The sequence below is a fragment of the Euprymna scolopes genome, chromosome 7 (genome assembly GCF_053919585.1).
Source record: "Euprymna scolopes isolate OS-2025 chromosome 7, ASM5391958v1, whole genome shotgun sequence".
Classification (NCBI taxonomy): Eukaryota; Metazoa; Mollusca; class Cephalopoda; order Sepiida; family Sepiolidae; genus Euprymna; species Euprymna scolopes.
Window position 1 is genome coordinate 135,428,657 of NC_136488.1, and position 21,476 is coordinate 135,450,132.

Consider the following 21,476-nt stretch of genomic DNA (forward strand, 5'->3'; position numbering starts at 1 on the left):
GTGTATGTATATATGTGTTGGGGTGGAGAGAGATCCCGTAAGCCGTGGTGAAGGCAACCTTTCTAGGAGAGGGAAATCTCTGATTTAAAAAAAAACATAAAACGGGAGACCAGTACCCGCATTAAGCTGGTCTGCAGTTTAATTTGTTGCTGGCTATTTTGCTCTTGCTTGTTACTGGATCTAAACATTATCTGAACAGAGAGAGAGAGAGAGAGAGAGAGAGAGAGAGAGAGAGAGAGAGAGAGAGAGAGAGAGAGAGAGATTTAGCTGTCGTACAAAGCTAAGACTCTGTAACATCATTTTTGTATAGATACTCCCTCAGGCATTTGGGCTCATGGACATTAAATGTTTGAGGGAGTGGCACTCGTCTGACAAGACGTTGCAATCAATCATCATCATGTATGTATGTATGTATGTATGTATTCCGGTTTCACTAAAATATATATTTTGTCAATGATGACTTACCTTTTTTCTCCTTCCAAACTCGGTACCATGTTCTGAAAATAACATTAAAAAGAGAAATCAGTAAAAATACATTTTTTTTATAAAGATTTTTTTTCTTTTAATATCATTCTTTCCAAAGAGGGCGTATTGACACTTAGACATAAGGACTGCTGTAATTAGCTGACCGCTCATAAATTGAAGATTCCATAAAAAACTTACTCCTGCATAGTAAACCGACTCAACCTACGTAGGAAAAAGTACCCCCCTCCGCCTACCGTTTATTAAATACAGGATTCCGTTCAAAATTCCGTACAGATTCCCGAGTTCGACGAGACGTCTCTGAAGAAGGTCAGAGGTTACAGTGACTCGAATGTCGTGAGAATAACAGCCAAGATAAGAACAGTAACCTGAATGAGACAAATGTTGTACAAGGCGGAACGATAAAATTGTCGCCATAGAAAAAAATGACACGATTCCATTTCCGTTTGATGAAAACCGTTTTTTCCATCGAGCTACGATACCCCGTCAAATTCTATGCACGATTTTATCGCTTTCAAATGTAAGATCTATTGTTTGCTTGTTTTTTAAATTTATCTTTAATTAACGATTCTGTTGTATTTTATTATTATGCTTACCTAAGCGTTGAAAGAGTTACCTGTCCTTTGTTTATTTGTCTCGCCTTTTTTTTTGGGGGGGGGGCGTATTTTGTTGTTATTATTATTATTATTATTAATGTTTATTAAATATTTTCATCTAAATATTTATTAAATGTTTTTTTACGTGCACAAAAGTTATCATAGAACATATGTTTCTGGATATCACCCATTGCAAGCGGGGCTAAACATTTAACAAGGATCGAACTCGTAACTGCCCAATCGGCAGCCTGATATTTTCCCACCGAGCTACGATACCCCGTCAAATTTTATGCACGATTTTATCACTTTTAAATTTAAGATCTATTGGATATTTATTTATTTATTAATTTTTTTTTATTGGCCATTGTGTTGTATTAAATGGTTACGCTTACCTAAGCTTTCAGGGATTTACCTGTCCTTTGTTTCTTATATATAGATGGAAAGAATCAGGATAAAAATTAAGGCAATGCGTGAGAGTTATTTGTAATTTTGAACGTTGTATCTAGATGGGCTTATCATAGAACGAGAATCAAACAAAACAGTTGGATATTCATAACTAAACTTTGGTGGACAAGTTATGCAAATAGGTCACTTCTCCCATCCATCCAGCGCGGCCGCAGCCGAGATTGAACTCATTACACGCGTTTGTAGTATAATTCAAATCTTGTCGGTGGCTGAATACTTGATGGTTCGCCAGGGCTATCAAGGGTATTTTTTTATCGTGACGCCATCACTAGATGGGATGCCTACAACGGCTTAAGAGAGTCCCATCTACCCTCGAGAGAATGATAGACCGCGCCAGTTTCTCAACTTGGTATTTTACCTCGCAGTACATACAGCGCCTCGCCTTCCCAAATGGTCACCCATCTGGTACTGGGGAGGCTCAACGCTGCTTAACTTCGGTGATCTGGCGAGAACTGGTATGTCAACGTGATTGTGCCGTATAACCTTTGCTATTCTCATATTCACTAAAGTATGTAGTTGTAATTCAATGGTCTACAATAGGATTTGACTGGTTGACAAAAATTGTTGTTTCATTTTAACTGTCATTCAGAATCCCGCAAAAAAAAAAAGAAAGAAAAAAGGCATTCCTAAATTTCTCACACTTTCGAAGGGAAATAAAAAAAATGTACAGTCATTAACAAATGTTTAGGACCACTCAGCTAGAATGGGATTATTTTAAGAGTTACTACATCATGCACTTTTGGCGTAGTTTCATTTGGTTTCGTTTCGTTTAATTTGGTTTCGTTTCGTTTAATTTGGTTTGGTTTCGTTTAATTTGGTTTCGTTTCGTTTCATTTGGTTTCGTTTCGTTTGGTTTCGTTTCGTTTGGTTTATGGCATTGTTGTTGTTTATTTATTTATTTATTTTTTTTTACAAGGCAGTTGTACAGTTGTACACTTTTTACAGACAGGACCTACACGTTGTATGGAGTCTACATCGCAAGGAACAGAAGACAAGTAATAACTCAACTATATTTTTTCTTCTGTAACAACACCGTTTATTTCTCAATACTTTCCCGAAAAAACAAAACAAAACAAAAAACGTGATCGTCTTCTCTCACGAGACTGTGCTCTTCCTCTCTGACCTGCGTCCCCTCGGACGTCATCCACATCCACTTCAGTAATGTGATCTCGAACATGCTCCCGAAGTGTTCCTGAACGTGTTCCTTTGTCTCTCACACAAGTTCTTTTTTATAGTCATTTTCTTTTTCCTTACGGTGACGTCATTTCACATTTCGCATGCATTTGCATATGCACACCCACACTGTTACGCATTCACTAATCAACAAAGTCCAAATGCCATTCGAGGATAAAGTTTAATCAGTGTCATCTGGTCGGTGAGACAACAGCGTAATGATCGTTAGTCATAAAAATGAGGTAAAATTTGATTGTTTAAGAGGACGGCTCAACCAGAACGTATTTTTATTGGACTTGAAAACAACCATGTTGTAGTTAGCTGGAAAGTAGCTCCGCAGTATAGTGTTTTACAAGCGGTAGGTACAATCAAGTTGACACACTGGTTCTCGCCAGATCACCGACGTTAAGCAACAATGAGTGGCCAGTTCCAGACGGATGACTATCTGGGAAGGCTAGGCTCTGTATGCACCGCGCCGAGTCGTAGAAATTTCCAGGTTTGTATCTGGAGGCGCGTTTAACTCACGCGAAGAGATACAACCCTGAATCAAGGCGGAAAGCAACGCGCAACTACCGTCTTTACTTGTCTCCTCGAGATTACTGTGGCTCTATAATTTAGAGAGCCACTGCATGCATGCAGAGAGCAGGCGAAATTTTTGACTGTGGTTGTAGCTCAACCAGTGTTTGTTGTGAATATTTTGCAGGCGGTGAAAGCATAAATCGAAGCTCAATCAAGCACGTGCGATGAAAATTACGATAACATAGACTCGCAACGTCTCTTCTGATTATTTAAGAGGATGGCTCAACAAGAACTTGTTTACATTGTACTTTAGAGCGACTATGTTGTAGTTAGATGAAAAGTAGTCCCGCAGTATAGAGTTCCATAGACTGACGTTATTTTATTTTACTAAATCTGTCTGAATTGCAGAAAATTGTAAATTTTATTAATGTTTACTTAGGTAGCATTTACTTTTAGTAACTAAAAAAAACAAAAACAAAAACCTAATTGTTTAGAGCTGGAATTTAAATTTGACATATTTTCCTCCCATTCTTTACCTGTCCATTATAATCGTCAAAACAACGTCAATAATTAAATGGCGGCATGTAAAAATGAGATGAGAATGGGACATTTCGATGATGAGAATAATTTTTTAATTAAAAGTCAAGTAAGAACCACAGCACTTACGTCACAGAAAGGAAGTGACTCGTGGGACGTGGCAAATGGGCAGTTCAGATCTTTCTCTATTTACTGAATTCGCAGAGAGATAGGTTTTGGATGACTTCCCTCCTCCGGGAGTTTTATATTTGTGTATATATGTGTATACTATTAAGCAAAGCAAAAAAAAAAAAACAAAAAAACAAAAAAACAAAAACAAAAAACAAAAAAAAACTAAATGAATTTGTGCTGTTTTTTATTTAAATGATATTTACAAGAGCTGAATAATGAAGAAAATGACGCCTACAATGAGAGGGAGGAGGTAGGGAAAGAGAAAGAGAAAAAGAAAGAGAGAGAGAGAGAGAGAGAGAGAGAGGGGAGAAAGAGAGACGGGGAGAGAGAGGTAAGAGGAAAGGAAATGTATTACTGTCGACAAGACTATTCATCTGATGATCTGCCGACGTCCGGATAATCTGTGCGGATCAAAAATGGTGGTCCCTACCGTGTTACAAGGAATTTATTAGATATGCATGCATTGGTTGCCTAATGAATGGTAATGTGAACAATCAGGTGTCATGCATCGCCTCCACCAATCATCAAGTTCTATTTATTCCAATCAATATTTGAAAATTTTTTCATAATATGCATAATCAAATCAATTACCAAGACCGCCGGAAAAATGATTGGATCATTCTACCGCTCGAGTAGATATCTCGCTGTCGATGCAATTCTCTATATCTAGAAGAGTAAAGTACGTCCTAGGATCGAATACTGTTGCCACATCTAGGATCTAGGGAGGAACTGCTCAGAGCACTCTCTCCTGCCTCGACAGGGTACAACCCTCGAGTCTGAAATCAGATGGGTGACGTCCTTTTCTCTTTACTGCAGACTCTTTCTCATAGAAGAGACGTTAGGAGCCTCTTTCTGCTCTATTGTTATTTTAATGGCAGGTGCTCGACTGAGCTTTACTCTATGGTTTCCCCTGGTAAATCTTTCACGGTAAACACTCGACTAGCTACAACAACTATAAAAAATTTCCCTTATATGTGCCTAAATCTAAACAAAAATTCCATGAACAGAATGTTTCACCTAGAACTGATCGCCTGTGTAACACAATACCACAGAGTTGCTTCCCAGATGACTATGGCATGATCGTTTTGAAGTCCAACAGAAACCGATTCTTGAAGAGCCGTCTCCTAAAATAAATTACTAAATTTCTATTACGGTGCCCATTAACTATTATCCTTGAGTGGCCTCCGGGCCTTGATAAGTGGTGACTAAATATGATGTAAAAAAATCTCTCCATCTCATTAACCCTTATCTTAGAGTGACTTTTAAACATGATAAGTACTGATTTATCAATAAAAAATACAAATATTCCATCTCTTCACAAATATGTATAAAGCTACCTAATATCAGCCGGGAGCCTAATTTCCGGAAATAGTTTACAAAACATAGTTTACAAAAAATAAATAAAAGTAACCAATCTGTTTAATATTGTAATTTGAAATGCCCAAGTTACTTCTGAAACAAAATCAGGATCGAAATAATTATCTGTAGTGAGGTTCTAACGGTTAACCAATGGCTTTAAGAGCAGCATGCTTACTGATTGCCACACGGTAGCAGTGTTAAATACATAACTACACCTTTGATTTTTGTTCTTTCTTTATTCCTTCTTCTCGCTAGATTTCTCGAGTCAAACGTGGGCCAAAAGAATGAGAACAATAGCCAATGAAACGGTATATATGAAGAAATGTTATCGTGTAAAGTTTCTTCAAAGTGTTATGGATGACAGGCACAGTAGAAGTGACTGTGAGGGTAAGCACACTTCTACCTTTTATTCATGACCAATAAAAACCCCAAATATTGATCAGAATTAAATATTGAAATTAATGATATTTTGGGTCCTTCTATAGTATTAATCACTATTGAAATCTGCATTTCAAGGAAAAACACTTTCATGTTTTTAAGAGTCATTTTATTTTTCTAATTTTCGATGTGAATATTTATTTCAGCATGACACATACGTACATCAAAGCGTTTTATTTGAAATTTGATTTTTAGTTGCGACTAATACTATAAAAACACTAATGATTTTCTTTTTAATAACATGAACTAGTACTTGACGTATAAGTCTGATGAAATAGATTGTTTGGTCTGCCTTTTGTTAAGAAAGCTATTCTGATCAATGAAATAGAGGAAATTTAATTATGCTTTATATATATACTAGCCCTGGTGCCCGGCCTTGCCCGGATGTTTGGAGGTGTGTGTTGAGCAAAAAAAAAAAAAAAAAAAAAAAAAAAAGGAAAAAAAAGTGGTAGTAGGCAGGCAGTCTCGCATCCGTGACGCGAAAATGGAAAAGAAAGTGAAAGAAAACCTGACGTTTCAGCTCTATTCCATGACGCAACCGGAAGTTCAGAATGTTATAATTAGGCAAAGTCAATCCAACCGATATAACTTGCAAAAGTGGCTCGCAAAAAATCGACCCCACCTTGTAGAAAAATGCCCAGTTGAGAGTCAAGGAATTAATGTTTTTAGCCAATTTTTCGATATTTGTCGTCCGAGACGTTGACCCTCAAAATGATGCCGATCTTGTGAAAATCCGTCGCCTCTGTCGAAAGTTTTATACATACATACATACATTTAAACAAACAGGTAAATTTATATTATAGACGATCAAGTAAGATTTTGCTTCAGGACTAAACAACTCCAAAATGATACGCTATAAAACTTACAAACGAAGTCAACCATTGAATCGCTTTAAATAGGTATTGTTCTTCAGCGTTACTTAACGTAGGAAGGTTTGATATGGTCAAATCATTCAAAATAAAACCAACCAATGAATATGTCAGAAATGCTATTGTGTTTCGGAATTAAAAGGAATCTAAAACTATTCGCAGAGAGGAGAGAAAACTCAGCCAATCAATGAATGCCTTACAATAGGTATTGTGTGTCAGCATGGAATAACACAAAGAAAAAACGGATTGATTTTCTGTAGAACAGACGGCTCAAAAACAAGCCAATACAATACAGACGGTCAGTTCAACTAGTTGGATTACGAGGAAACCTGTAGATACGGACTCTCCTCCGTGAATCAAATCACCGGAAGTGAATCATCAATGCAATTCGTTTCCGGTGATCCGTTTCCTTGAACACACGTCATCTTGAATAGACCACCGTTTGCAGTTCTTGCAGGGAGATGTCGACATCATCCCTACATATGGCAGCTGTTATGTCCAAAAGGACACCCATCTGATACTGGCCAGGATGAACGTTGCTTAACTTCGGTGATCTAACGAGAACCGGTGTTATTTTTATGCCAAGTGCTTGACTGAGCATCAATGCATGCCTCCCTCTGCAAAATATTCACAACAAACACTCATCTAGTTACAACCACTGTCAAAAATTCTCCTGCTCTCTATCAATGCCTAAAAATAAACGCAAAGTCCATGAACAAAATTTATTTCCTAGAACTGCTCACCTGTGAAACTCTATATTGCAGAGCTGCTTTCCAGCTCACTACAATATCGTCGTTTCCAACTCCAATGTAAACACGTTCTTGATTTCTCGAGTCAACCGTGGGCCAAAAGAATGAGAACAATAGCCAATGAAACGGTATATATGAAGAAATGTTATCGTGTAAAGTTTCTTCAAAGTGTTATGGATGACAGCCACAGTAGAAGTGACTGTGAGGGTAAGCACACTTCTACCTTTTATTCATGACCAATAAAAACCTCAAATATTGATCAGAATTAAATATTGAAATTAATGATATTTTGGGTCCTTCTATAGTATTAATCACTATTGAAATCTGCATTTCAAGGAAAAACACTTTCATGTTCTTAAGTGTCATTTTATTTTTCTAATTTTCGATGTGAATATTTATTTCAGCATGACACATACGTACATCAAAGCGTTTTATTTGAAATTTGATTTTTAGTTGCGACTAATACTATAAAAACACTAATGATTTTCTTTTTAATAACATGAACCAGTACTTGACGTATAAGTCTGATGAAATAGATTGTTTGGTCTGCCTTTTGTTAAGAAAGCTATTCTGATCAATGAAATAGAGGAAATTTAATTATGCTTTATATATATATTAGCCCTGGTGCCCGGCCTTGCCCGGATGTTTGGAGGTGTGTGTTGAGCAAAAAAAAAAAAAAAAAAAAAAGTGGTAGTAGGCAGGCAGGCTCGCATCCGTGACGCGAAAATGGAAAAGAAAGTGAAAGAAAACCTGACGTTTCAGCTCTATTCCATGACGCAACCGGAAGTTCAGAATGTTATAATTAGGCAAAATCAATCCAACCGATATAACTTGCAAAAGTGGCTCGCAAAAAATTGACCCCTCCTTGTAGAAAAATGCCCAGTTGAGAGTCAAGGAATTAATGTTTTGGGCCAATTTTTCGATATTTGTCGTCCGAGACGTTGACCCTCAAAATGATGCCGATCTTGTGAAAATCCGTCGCCTCTGTCGAAAGTTTTATACATACATACATACATTTAAACAAACAGGTAAATTTATATTATAGACGATCAAGTAAGATTTTGCTTCAGGACTAAACAACTCCAAAATGATACGCTATAAAACTTACAAACGAAGTCAACCATTGAATCGCTTTAAATAGGTATTGTTCTTCAGCGTTACTTAACGTAGGAAGGTTTGATATGGTCAAATCATTCAAAATAAAACCAACCAATGAATATGTCAGAAATGCTATTGTGTTTCGGAATTAAAAGGAATCTAAAACTATTCGGAGAGAGGAGAGAAAACTCAGCCAATCAATGAATGCCTTACAATAGGTATTGTGTGTCAGCATGGAATAACACAAAGAAAAAACGGATTGATTTTCTGTAGAACAGACGGCTCAAAAACAAGCCAATACAATACAGACGGTCAGTTCAACTAGTTGGATCACGAGAAAACCTGTAGATAGTTTACGGACTCTCCTTCGTGAATCAAATCACCAGAAGTGAATCATCAACGCAATTCGTTTCCGGTGATCCGTTTCCTTGAACACACGTCATCTTGAATAGACCACCGTTTGCAGTTCTTGCAGGGAGATGTCGACATCATCCCTACATATGGCAGCTGTTATGCCCAAAAGGTCACCCATCTGATACTGGCCAGGATGAACGTTGCTTAACTTCGGTGATCTAACGAGAACCGGTGTTATTTTTATGCCAAGTGCTTGACTGAGCATCAATGCATGCCTCCCTCTGCAAAATATTCACAACAAACACTCATCTAGTTACAACCATTGTCAAAAATTCTCCTGCTCTCTATCAATGCCTAAAAATAAACGCAAAGTCCATGAACAAAATTTATTTCCTAGAACTGCTCACCTGTGAAACTCTATATTGCAGAGCTGCTTTCCAGCTCACTACAATATCGTCGTTTCCAACTCCAATGTAAACAAGTTCTTGTTGAGTCGTCCTCTTAAATAATCAAATTCTACACAATTTTCACCACTAACAATGATTACAGTGTTGTTTCACTGATCATCTGAGGATTATTAAACTTTATCTTCGAGTGGCCTTTTGGCCTTGATAAATAGTGACTCTGTAGCATAGAAAAAGGCAATAAAAACGCGTGCAACAGACGGAGAAGCTCGATTGGGAACACATTTAAGAGCATGTTCGAGATCACGTCAGAGATGTGAATGACGTTTGAAAGGATGGAGATCAGAAAGAAAGAGCATGATCACGTAAGAGAAGACGATCACGTGAGAGAAGACGATCACATTTTATTCGGAAAAGTACCCAGAAATAAATGGCGTTGTTGCAAAAGAAAAAGTGAGTTGAATTGTTGCTTGTCTTCTGTTCCTTGCGATGTAGACTGCATACAACGTGTGCGGGTCCCATATGTAAAATTTTTACAACCGTACAATTTCCTTGTAAAAGAAACAAAACAACAACAAAAAAAACAAAAGAAAACTAAAAAGGGTTGATATGCCATAAAACAAATGAAACTAGGCCAAAAGTGCATGATGTAATGACTAGGGCTAGGACAACAGCATATTCTTTTCATTGTTTGGACTCTCGAATGTGTATCCGTTGATATCTTATATGCTTTTATATAGAGTGATGTTCTTCTCAGTTAATTAACTGTGTCTAACTGTGTCGAGAGTCCAAACAATGAAAAGAACATGCTGTTGTCATAGCCCTAGTAATAACTCTTAAAATAATCCCATTCTAGCTGAGTGGTCCTAAACATTTGTTAATGACTGTACATTTTTCGTTTCCCCTCGAAAGTGTGAGAAATTTAGGAATGTGGTTTTTGCGGGATTCTGAATGACAGTTAAAATGAAACAATTTTTGTCAACCAGTCAAATCCTATTGTAGACCATTGAATTACAACTACATACTTTAGTGAATAAGAGAATAGCAGAAGTGACCTATTTGTTAACCTCTTCAGTTAATAAAGCGTGGGAAAGTAATATTGAATGAGTAGAAGGAAGAGGGCAGTCGTGCAAAGAGTGGGAGGAATAGAGGAGAGTGAGAGAAAGAGGAAGTATATTGAGAAGGTGAATTAGTTGACTAGAAGAAAAGGCGCACGGAGAGAAGATGAGTAGAAGGAAGAGAGGAATCGCGCAAAGAGTGGGAGGACTAGAGAAGAGCGGAAGAAAGAGGAAGTGTATTGAGACGGTAGGAGGGGGAATATGTTGACTAGAAGAAAAGGCGTCTTTAGCACAGAGAGAAGAGGAGGAGAAGGAGGAGAAAAGAAAATGTATGAAGTTGGAGAAGAGAGAGAATATGTTGGATAGAATATGAGGAAGTGCCTTAGGTAGAGTAGGAGGAGGAGGAGGAGGTAAAAGAGGAAGATAAGAAATAAAAATGTTGAGTAGGGGTAAGAGGAGATATTTTGAGGGGGGAGGGAAGGAAAATATATTGAATTGAAAAAAGGAGAAATGTCTTAAGTAAAGGAGTTATATGATCAGAAGGAGGAGGAGCAAGAAGAAAAAGAGAGATAGCAGGGTCAGAGGAGATATATTTATGTGGGTGGGGGGAGAAGGGGAATATGTGGAAAAGAAGAAGAGGTGGTTTAAATACAGAGAGAGAGAGGAGGAGACGGAAAAGGAGAAGGTTGAGAGATATAAGTGTTGCATGGAGGTAAAAAGGGATATTTTGAGGAGGAGGAGGAGGAGGAGGAGAGAATATATTGAATAAATAAAGAAGAGGTATCTCTTAAAGATAGAAGAAGAAGAAGAAGAAGAAGAAGAAGAAGAAGAAGAAGAAGAAGAAGAAGAAGAAGAAGAAGAAATATGTCTGGAGTAGGAACAAAAAGGGACATCTAGACGAGGTAGAAGGAAACATAGCATGAATAGAAGATAAAAAGGAAAGAGAGGAAAGAGACAAATTAAACAGGAAAAGAAATAGAATAAAAAAGAAAGGAAGAGGAGATATATTGAGAGGGGGAGGGGAGGGGATGTTTTGTTGTGGGAATTTTTAGAATGAAAACTTAACATTCTGCACATTCTTTTACTGATCACTGTTGCCATCTATACTTGTAGTTCGTTTTGGCCTGGCAAAGTTAGGCACAAGGCCATTTTGTCATGTGCGACTATTCAGCTTCCCCCAAAGGAAAGACACTCTAGATGAGGGAGAAATGAAAATTGCTTCAAGTGAGAAGGATTTCTCTCATCCGACCAAGAATAAAACATTGAATTATTTATTAGTCCAAATAATCTATAAAAGAAATCCCACCTGTCTGTTTAAATGTATGTATGTATGTATGTATGTATGTATGCCTAAAACTTTTGACAAACGCGTCGGAACATGACGACACCGGTATCGTTTTAATTCTTGAACTTTCGGACGACAAATATCGAAAAATTAGCCAAGAACATTAATTCTTTCACCCTTAATGGGGCAGTTTTCTGTAAGGAAGGGTCGCTTTTTTCACATATATTTTCGAAAGTCATCCACTCTTTTCAATTGACTAGGCTTAATCTTGACGTTCGTCACTTCCGGTTTGCAATGGACGCAACAGCAAAGACGTCACGTTGTTTTTCACGTTCTTTTCCTCCTTCGCAGTATGCGTTCGAGCCTGTCTGCCTACTACCATTTTTTTTTTTTGCTTAACACACATCTCCAAACACCTGGGCAACGCCGGACACCCAGGCTAGAATGATTATAAAACTTGAACAAAGTGGACACAACGCCTCCAAAACTGTGAAAAATGGGGGTCGGGTCGGTGATTATCTTCTATCAAACTACTGCACTAGACTTTTTATCAGTTAGCAAAATAGCACACTTACTCTATGAAGTACCCTGCTTCAGTTTTGAATTTAATTTTATTTATGAGCATTGTGTGTCTCTAGTTTTACATAAAACAGCTAGACTTTGGAATTTCCTTCCTGCTACCTGCTTCCTTGACTGTACTGATATGCAGAAGTTTAAATGTAACGTAAACCAGCATCTTGTTAATCTTTCCTAGGCATGGTCCCTGGTCCCAAATAGTAACCCCTTATGTCAAAGTGGCGATATGCCTTGTTAGGGGCAAGCGTGAGTAAAAAAAGAAAAAAAAAGAAAAGAAATTTGATTGTGTGTGTGAGAGAGTTTTTTTTTTTTTTTTTTAAATTTCACACAAATGTACTTTATGTGCCTGGTAGTGTTTTTAGATAGGTTTTGTATCGGAATATGTTCGAATAAGTATTGATAAGTATCGATAAAATCGAAAAAGCTGATGCTTGAAGAATGAGATCAGATCCTGATCAGAAAAAGATTCAATCACCTGAAATCTATTCAGCGGTTTCGCCCATATCACCATATTAGCTACAGTCAGGATAATGAGAAACAAAATTCATCTCTCGCCAATCACAAATGGAAGATCCAGGGGCACCAAATTGTTTGAGATTACCGTGCGTTATCACCCCATCGACAAACTTCCAGGATAGCAGATGTTTTATTCAGTTAAAGAAGGCGTCCTTAACCGTTTATATCGAAGCGAGAACAATCAGAAATGTCCCCTAAGCTTAAATTGAATTGAATGTCATTAAGCAGCAGCGCATCTCGAGCAAATTACTAGGTCAGAGAGTACGCAAAATTGTTCAGCTAATTCAAACCTAACACCTAACTCTCTACTCAGAGCGAATCCCTTCTATCAACCATTCTAGTTCCTCTCTAAATGAACCCAAAGCAGGACACTGAACTAAATCACAGTACAGTTCCTTTCTAGATATGAAAGGTAGCTGGATTTTGATTGCCAACCATGTATTTTTTTAATATAAGGAAAATCCAGCTCCCTCAAAAGTAGGATTTGGAATTAAAACAAAAATAAAAAATAAACTTCTGGAAGAAATTCGACTTCACGGATCGAGGATTAAACAGAATAAGTGTATCACCAGAACAGAATTAGAACAGATACTACACTTTATTCCTATCCAAAAGCCAAAGGAAGCTGCTACTAGTTACAATTTTTTTGACTAATGAGTCACCACCTGACATTTGAATTCTTATCAAGACGGATTATGGTCAATTTTTTTGTCCAGTGGTGAGGCCTCAGCTTGCGGGCTTTAGGGAGTGTGAAGCCACCCTTCAATTACCATTGCTCCCAGGTCCACTCTGACCCGGAGTGGTAGTACCTGTTAGGGTACCAACGATGAGTTAAATAGAAACCGACTTGAAAATAACAAATATATTCTATTAAAAATTTTTTTATTCAAAATCACTGGATTTGGCATTAAATAACCCGAAAAGAGTTGATATGCCGTGAAACAAACCAACCAAAATATGGTTAATTTTTGTTGGCATTAGATTTGGAAACGATCATGTTCTTATCTGAAGAGAAGCAGTCCCGTGTCAATGTGTTCCAAAATATGGGAAAGAAAGCCTGTTCATGGAAATTCTGTTTGATGTTAGACATATGGAGGAAGAAGGTAAAGTTTTTTGCAGTTGTGGTAAAGAGATAAGTTCTTGCTGTGAATGTCTACAAAGACGAAATAAGAGATTAAAGATTAGCCAAGTGTCCTCTGTGAGAAAGCTGCTGCAAAAAAGAGAAAAGATCATGTACTTAATTTTAGAAGGTGTTGGAATCGTGTGTGTGTGTGTGTGTGTGCATATATATATATATATATATATATATATATATATATATATATATATAAATAAAATAAATATAAAAAATAAAAGGACTTATAAAACTCATATAGACTTCTTATTAGTGGCGCCATCTAGATATCAGGTGCGGAACTTATTGCATGAAGTTTTATACTCAAGGCTCGAGAATGAATGAGGATTCCTATGTATTCCTGTTACCATATTACCATTTTTATTCTTCAACTCGCAAATAAAACAAAGTAAAATTTTGTCTTTTTATTATTGTAATGGTAATTGCTCCAGACAAGGCATGAAGCCACTTGATGTAAGGATCTAACGAGAATGAAAGATGATTTTTCGCAGACACAATATATATACTCAACTTCGGTCTTAAACAAATGAAGCATACATGGTCCCTCGTGAGTGCAAATCCTGATGAAAATGAACAAACGGTGCAGTTTTAGGCCTTAACATATGTAGAGTTCTGCACAATGCAAAAAAGCAACCCCCCTCCCCCCAAAAAAACCCGATTAAGTTCATCATTTGCCCATACCTTATTTAGCCCCCCAAAAGTCCCCAAGGCCTTAATATATTTAACTTTGAGTTCAGCACCATGCAAAACTGCTAAATAGACAAACACAGAAAATTTTGAACAAATATAGTAAAATAGTCCCAAAAATGGAGTGTTTTTATTAACCCTAAAAGAGCCCCTGGGGCACACCCAGGAGTTATCGTAAAGTATAGACAAACAAAATTATATAGAAATCAGTTGGTTACAACTTTTCAGAAAGTTTTTTAAAAACATTCAAGGCATCAATTTTTTTTTTTAAATAAGCACAAAAGTGTCAATTTTAGCCATTTTAACCTGAAAGGCACCCCTAGGGGAACAACCGGAGTTTACCCGGAAAATCCGTTCTGTTACTTTTTTACTCATATTATGTTTAATGTTTGTGCAAAATTAAAAAAAATTCCAAGGTGTAGTTATTGAGAAAGACGAATGGATGAATGGACGAACGGATGAATGGACGAACAGACAAGGTTGAATTTACAGGTCCATCCTCCTTTTGTTGGGAGACCCAAAAAATAACAAAGGCCATAGGTTGAGGTAAACAGTCAGCAGGAAGAGAGTTCCACAAGTCTGTAACTCTTGGAAAAAAAACTACTGGAATAGGAAAATGAGCAATCAAAGCAGTGAACTGATTGTGATCATTAGATCCACAAGTAAAACGGGCTGAAACAAAGAAAGCAATGGATGGATCAGACAATTCTGAAGAACACTTGCTGTAATAGTGTTTAAAGAAAAGACTTAGACTAGCAACATTGCGTCTGTGTGTGTGTTTGTGTGTGTGTGTGTGTGTGTGAGACAGAGAGAGAGAGAGAGAGAGAGAGAGAGAGAGAGAGAGAGAGATAGAGAGGGGGGGGAGTAATTTTTTAATCCGTCTTCTTTACAGCTGCCAAGGAAGCTATGTTTTGGGTCGAGTTTGTTTATTCATGGACAGCCTAGCATCCATATCACTTGATCAACCGTCACCAAACTAAGGCAAAATATCGGTCATTATATAACTCGTAACTAGAGAGAGAGAGAGAGAGAGAGAGAGAGAGAGAGAGAGAGAGAGAGAGAGAGAGAGTAATTTTTTAATCCGTCTTATTTACAGCTGCCAAGGAAGCTATGTTTTGGGTCGAGTTTATTTATTCATGGACAGCCTTGCATCCATATCACTTGATCAACCGTCACCAAACTTAGACAAAATATCGGTCATTATATAACTCGTAAATAGAGAGAGAGAGAGAGAGAGAGAGAGAGAGAGAGAGAGAGAGAGAGAGACAGACAGACAGACAGACAGACAGACAGACAGAGACTAATTTTTAAAATCTTCTTTACAGCTGCCAAGGAAGTTTTGTTTTGGGTCAAGTTTGCTTGTTCATGTACAGTCTAGCATTCGTATCACTTGATCAACCGTCACCAAACTTAGGCAAAATATCAGTCATGGCCTAACTTAAAACTAATGTAATTTTAGGATATCTAGAACAATGGTCAAGGTCACAGAAAATTCAAAAGTTACACTTCAGTTCTATTTATCCTAGAGACTTACCACTTGACACATACTAAAGCCAATGAGGTCCTGCATCTTATTTGAAATTTGGCTTTTGAAGTTGACTTTGAAATGTTCGCTTATTACCGAAATTTTGACGGATTATCAACTTTGGATTTTTCCAAATTTGATGGATGGATCTAATGCTCTTTGATGACTGTAAACATCAACCCTTATCCTTGAGTGGCCTGCGGGCCTTGATGTGTGGTGACTATGTGAAGTAAAATAAATAAATAAATAAATAAAAACACCATGTTAAATTTGCTTGATCAAATAAATAAGTTTGGAGTTATCAACGTTTCCATGGGATAACTTTGGAATAATTAATTAATTAATTACTTAATCAATATATAAAAGTCCATATGTTTGTCTGTCTCCTGTCTGTCTCCATATTTTCAAACTCTATCACTTTCAAAACTAAAAGTCACAGAGCGGCGCCAGGCGCTTCAAATCATTGGATTTTTTTTATGGATCGTTCTTTTATGGATTTTCAGCCAGTTAAATAGTTTTCAAGGGGTCAAAAATTGGTCAAAATTGAAAAAGTCGAAGTACATTTTGTACATTCATCTTAATTTATTTTTTATTTTTACTTTTTAATCAGTCCATATGCGTGTCACGTTGGTATAGTGGTAACGTCACCAGCTTTGAATAATCCAGTTTTGCTTCCGGTTTCGATTTTAGCTGATAACACCCAAATACTTTTTTTTTTTACTTTTGAAATCACGACTCTATAATAATATATACGAAATCTGAACAAATTAAAATATCATATTTAAGCGTATTTGAGCGCCTTCCCCACCCCTAGTCTAATATATAAAAAGTTATATGTTTACATGTCTGTCTGTCTCCATATTTTCAAACTCTATCTTTTCCGAAACTAAAAATCGCAAAGCGGCGCTAGTGGCCTCAATGATTGGATTTTTTACGGGCCGTCCTTTTATGGGGGTTTTTAGCCGGTTAAAATAGTTTTTAAGGGGTCAAAATGGGTCAAAATTAAAAAAAAAAAATCGTTATACATTTTATACATTCATCCTAGTTTATTTCTAATCAGGTGAAATGCGTGCCACATTGGTATAGTGGTAACGTCACCAGCTTTGAATGTTACAGTTTTGCTTTCTGTTTCGATTCTAGGTGATGCCACTCAAATACTTATTTTTGTACTTTTAAAATCAGAACTCTATAATAATATATACGAAATCTGGATAAATTAAAATATCATATTTAAGCGTATTTTACGACCGGGCAAAGCCGGGCGACCCCACTCGCTAGTCCATTATAATAAAGTTGCATTCCTGCCTGTCTGTTTGTTCACAATTTAATTGATTTATATAAAAGGTACGCCGTTTCACAAATTAATTTGCGTACCGAAAACGGACTTATATACACTTGTATTCTAGCACGATTTCTATATATATACTATTTAGTCAAAAGAAATCTACATTCAATGAGTAACCTTATTTGCATGTTACATTAAAGAAAATCTATTTTAATAATTAGTTCGATGTTATTAAATATTTGTATTTAAAAAAAGATTATATTTTATACTTTTAAAATCCTTTGAAATGATTTCAGAATCTGTGCATTCATTCTTTTTTTTTTTTAATCGTCTGAAGAAGGCCACAGGATGAGTTGGCCGAAGCGTGGTGAAATAATAACAACTATGAAGAGGTGGATAACAGTTCGCAAAGAGAACGAATGCATAATAAGGTTTGTTGTGAATGTTTTACAGGGATGGGTAACCATAGAGTTCAAGCATCTCATGTAGTTCATCCTATTAATGACGGATTCAAAAAAAAAAAAAAAAAAAAAGAAATAGAATTGGGGAAACAGATACGGACATTTTAATGAAGCTCATCCATACTAACGTTTTATTTTTATGTCGGAGAAGAATATGTGCAATGAGAAAGGAAACAGAATTGATCAAGCTCTTACATAACGAGAGACCTGCTTGAATGGAAAAGTTTTAGTGACACTTGAGGGTCAGAGGTGACCCCCAAGTGGAAGTCGTGAAACCATGTGACTTCCGAGTGAGATTTTCTGTCTCTTAGCTGGCGAGATTTCAAGCAGAAAAGACATACTTAGAGTGCTGTCTCCAATGTGATTGGAGGCAACATGCACAGTGTGGCTGTGTGTAGATAGACGGATAGCCTGTCTTTCTATATGTTTGTCTTCCTCTCTCTCTCCCCTACACGCGTACACAAATATCCCGTCGCTCGTCTGTTTCCTGTAACTGCCTCTCTTCTTCTTGAGTAAACCTTTTTTTATAAGTCAACATCGGCGTCCGAATGATTTTGTATTTGCAGACAAGCAAGGGTTTACTGGTAAGAGAAAAACATAAAAATACTAAAAATTTAACATTATGATAATGTCAATAATGGAATTGCAACAAACCCTGACCATGTAACAATGTCAGCAGAATGTAAAAAATGTGCCAGTCTTCTCGATAGATTCCAACGAATTCTCAAGGGAGCGAGTGGAGTGAATGTTCCTGCTATGCGGGACTTCCTCAGCCATCTAGGTCTATCAATGGCGTCTCATACTTGTGACCACCGTACGTATTTATTTGCCCCCAGGATTTATTTTGCTATCCAGAAGGTCAGTCATAAGGTCATTCTGTGGGTTTGATTAAAGTATTTCTATGGAATTGTAACATTGCCCGGGAACCAACACGTTGTAGTTTCCAGTCGCAAAGCAGACAAAAAAAAAAAAAAAAATAGAAAAGATATTCGACTCATTTTTTGTTTTGTACGACATTTATTTCCCCAATCTCTCATTACCACTGTGACGGCCCACACGCGTCGTCTTCTCGTACATGCTCTTGAACGGCATTCACACCGCTATGTGATCTCGAACATTCTTCTCGTCTCTAATGTGATCTCCTTTTTAAAGTCTTTATTTTTCTTTACTGGTAACGTCATTTGTATACGTGTGCCCGCGCTATGTTACAGAAAAAACTAGATTCGGACTTTGAGCATGCAGGTGTTTAGTCTGGGCCAACACATCGTGAGTGGATATGGTGCTATGATCACCTCAAAATCACCGGAAGGGAACGCTTCCAGCCTGCTTGCGGCCTGCCAAACTAGCAAAACATCCTGATTTTTTTTTTGATCTCTCCACAAATGCTTTTTACATTTGTCAGTTGAAACATTTTCTCGAATAGGAAGACAATAAAGAGGTGTTCACAGTAACGGTACTTCTGCATTCATTAATTCGCGATTTCCACGAAGTTACTCGGGTCCGTCCGGCAAATGACGGAAACAACCAGAAACGTTCAACAAGTAGTTTTCTGGATATTAAGACGTTTATTTCCCCCCCGCCCAATGTATTACTTTATGAATTTCAGTAGTCGTCGCCATTCTTAACGTGGAAAGAGAGTGGTTGTAACAATTTCTATTTTTTTGTAATAAGGCTCGCCCGTCCGTTTCCGGTTCTTCCCGTCATCTGCCGGACACACACGAGTAACTTTATGAAGGTAGTGAGTGAATAAAATACAGAAGCCCCACATTTATTTTATTTGTGCATAAAAAACTTTTATCCCAATTTATTTACAGATTGCGGCCATTTTCTTTGCGACGATTTAATATAACATTTTCTTTGCAACGATTTGATATAACATTTTGTTTGCAACGATTTAATATAACATTTTGTTTGCAAAGATTTAATGTAACATTTTCTTTGCAACGATTTAATGTAACATTTTCTTTGCAACGATTTAATGTAACATTTTCTTTGCAACGATTTGATACAACATTTTCTTTGCAACGATTTGATATAACATTTTCTTTGCAACGATTTGATACAACATTTTCTTTGCAACGATTTGATATAACATTTTCTTTGCAACGATTTGATATAACATTTTCTTTGCAACGATTTGATATAACATTTTCTTTGCAACAATTTGATATAACATTTTCTTTGCAACAATTTGATATAACATTTTTTTTGCAACAATTTTATATAACATTTTCTTTGCGACGATTTGAAATAACATTTTCTTTGCAACAATTTGATATAATATTTTCTTTGCGACAATTTGATATAACATTTTCTTTGCAACGATTTGATATAACACTTTCTTTGCAACAATTTGATATAACATTTTCTTCGCAACGATTTGATGTAACATTTTCTTTGCAACAATTTGATATAACATTTTTTTTGCAACGATTTGATATAACATTTTCTTTGCAACAATTTGATATAACATTTTTTTTGCAACGATTTGATATAACATTTTCTTTGTAACAATTTGATATAACATTTTCTTTGCAACAATTTGATATAACATTTTCTTTGCAACAATTTGATGTAACATTTTCTTTGCAACAATTTGATATAACATTTTCTTTGCAACAATTTGATATAACATTTTTTACTCATCTGTTTTCACATTCCCATTTTGCATTTCAATTTTTTAAATTCTGTTAAAACGTAATTTTTGCTATTTTTTTTCTTTTCTTGTGCAAAAAAGATATTAAAAGTTTATTATTTGTATTATATTATCTCAGAGGAAGATTAAATCGGGGCAGTCTTTGGAGAAATGTGTGTAACAGGAAACTTTGTAGGTTTGGTCACGTTGGAAGAATTGACGAGAGTTTTGGCGTTAATATGAATAGAACAAACCGCGAGCTTCGCATTTTTTTCAGCTAAATTAAGTAGCGAGTAAGATAATTTACGATAGTGCTCTACCCAAGAGGGCGGCTTTAAAAAGTAATTTATAAAATATATATGGCGATTAAGCTACACCGAATATTCTGCGTTTCATCCAACTATAGGATTCGTCAGGCTTATACGTATTGAGCACTTTTGAAGTAAATACTTTAAGTTTACGCATAAATCTATACTTTCGGATATTAAATTTATGTGAATAAATGAAGTAGTTATATATATATATATATATATATATATATATATATATATATATATATATATTTCAGGTAGAAAGATATCCAAAACTTAAGAATAATTGAATTTCAACAAGGGTCGCTGATAGTGCTCAGAACTATAATTTTGCTTCACGCCAGTCATGGCATTTTCTCTCTCCTCTAAATTTGAAAAGATCTGGAACCTTTTAATTTTTGTATTTTAATTTTTTGCCTGATGAAATCAAATATGATTGAAACGGTCTGCACATCGTAGCAAGATATGACTGTATTTACATAAAGAATAATAAAAATAATAATAATAATAATAATAATATATATATATATATATATGCCATTCGCATACAGTACTGTTTCGTTGTATCACAACTCATCAGTGCGGCTAAACATACACCTTTCCCCAGCTGTATATATATATATATATATATATATATATATATATATATATATATATATATATATATGCTACCAGTTCAGCCCGGTTTGCTCGGACCCTATGTACTGTTCATTACTTAATGTATATATATATATATATATATATATATATATATATATATATATATATATTAAAAAGTTTGACTCAT

The 21,476-nt window shown here is 36.1% G+C and overlaps 1 protein-coding gene across 3 annotated transcripts in view; it reads right to left on the minus strand.

Annotated features, from left to right (window-relative positions):
* Positions 1-21,476, minus strand: part of LOC145279984 (ankyrin repeat and fibronectin type-III domain-containing protein 1-like) — a 529,276-nt gene that overhangs the window by 139,963 nt on the left and 367,837 nt on the right. For all 3 annotated transcript variants that reach the window (XM_080131579.1, XM_080131580.1, XM_080131581.1), the window contains one exon: positions 466-497. In XM_080131579.1, the coding sequence (XP_079987705.1) occupies positions 466-497 (32 nt within the window). The remainder of the gene's footprint in view (positions 1-465; positions 498-21,476) is intronic.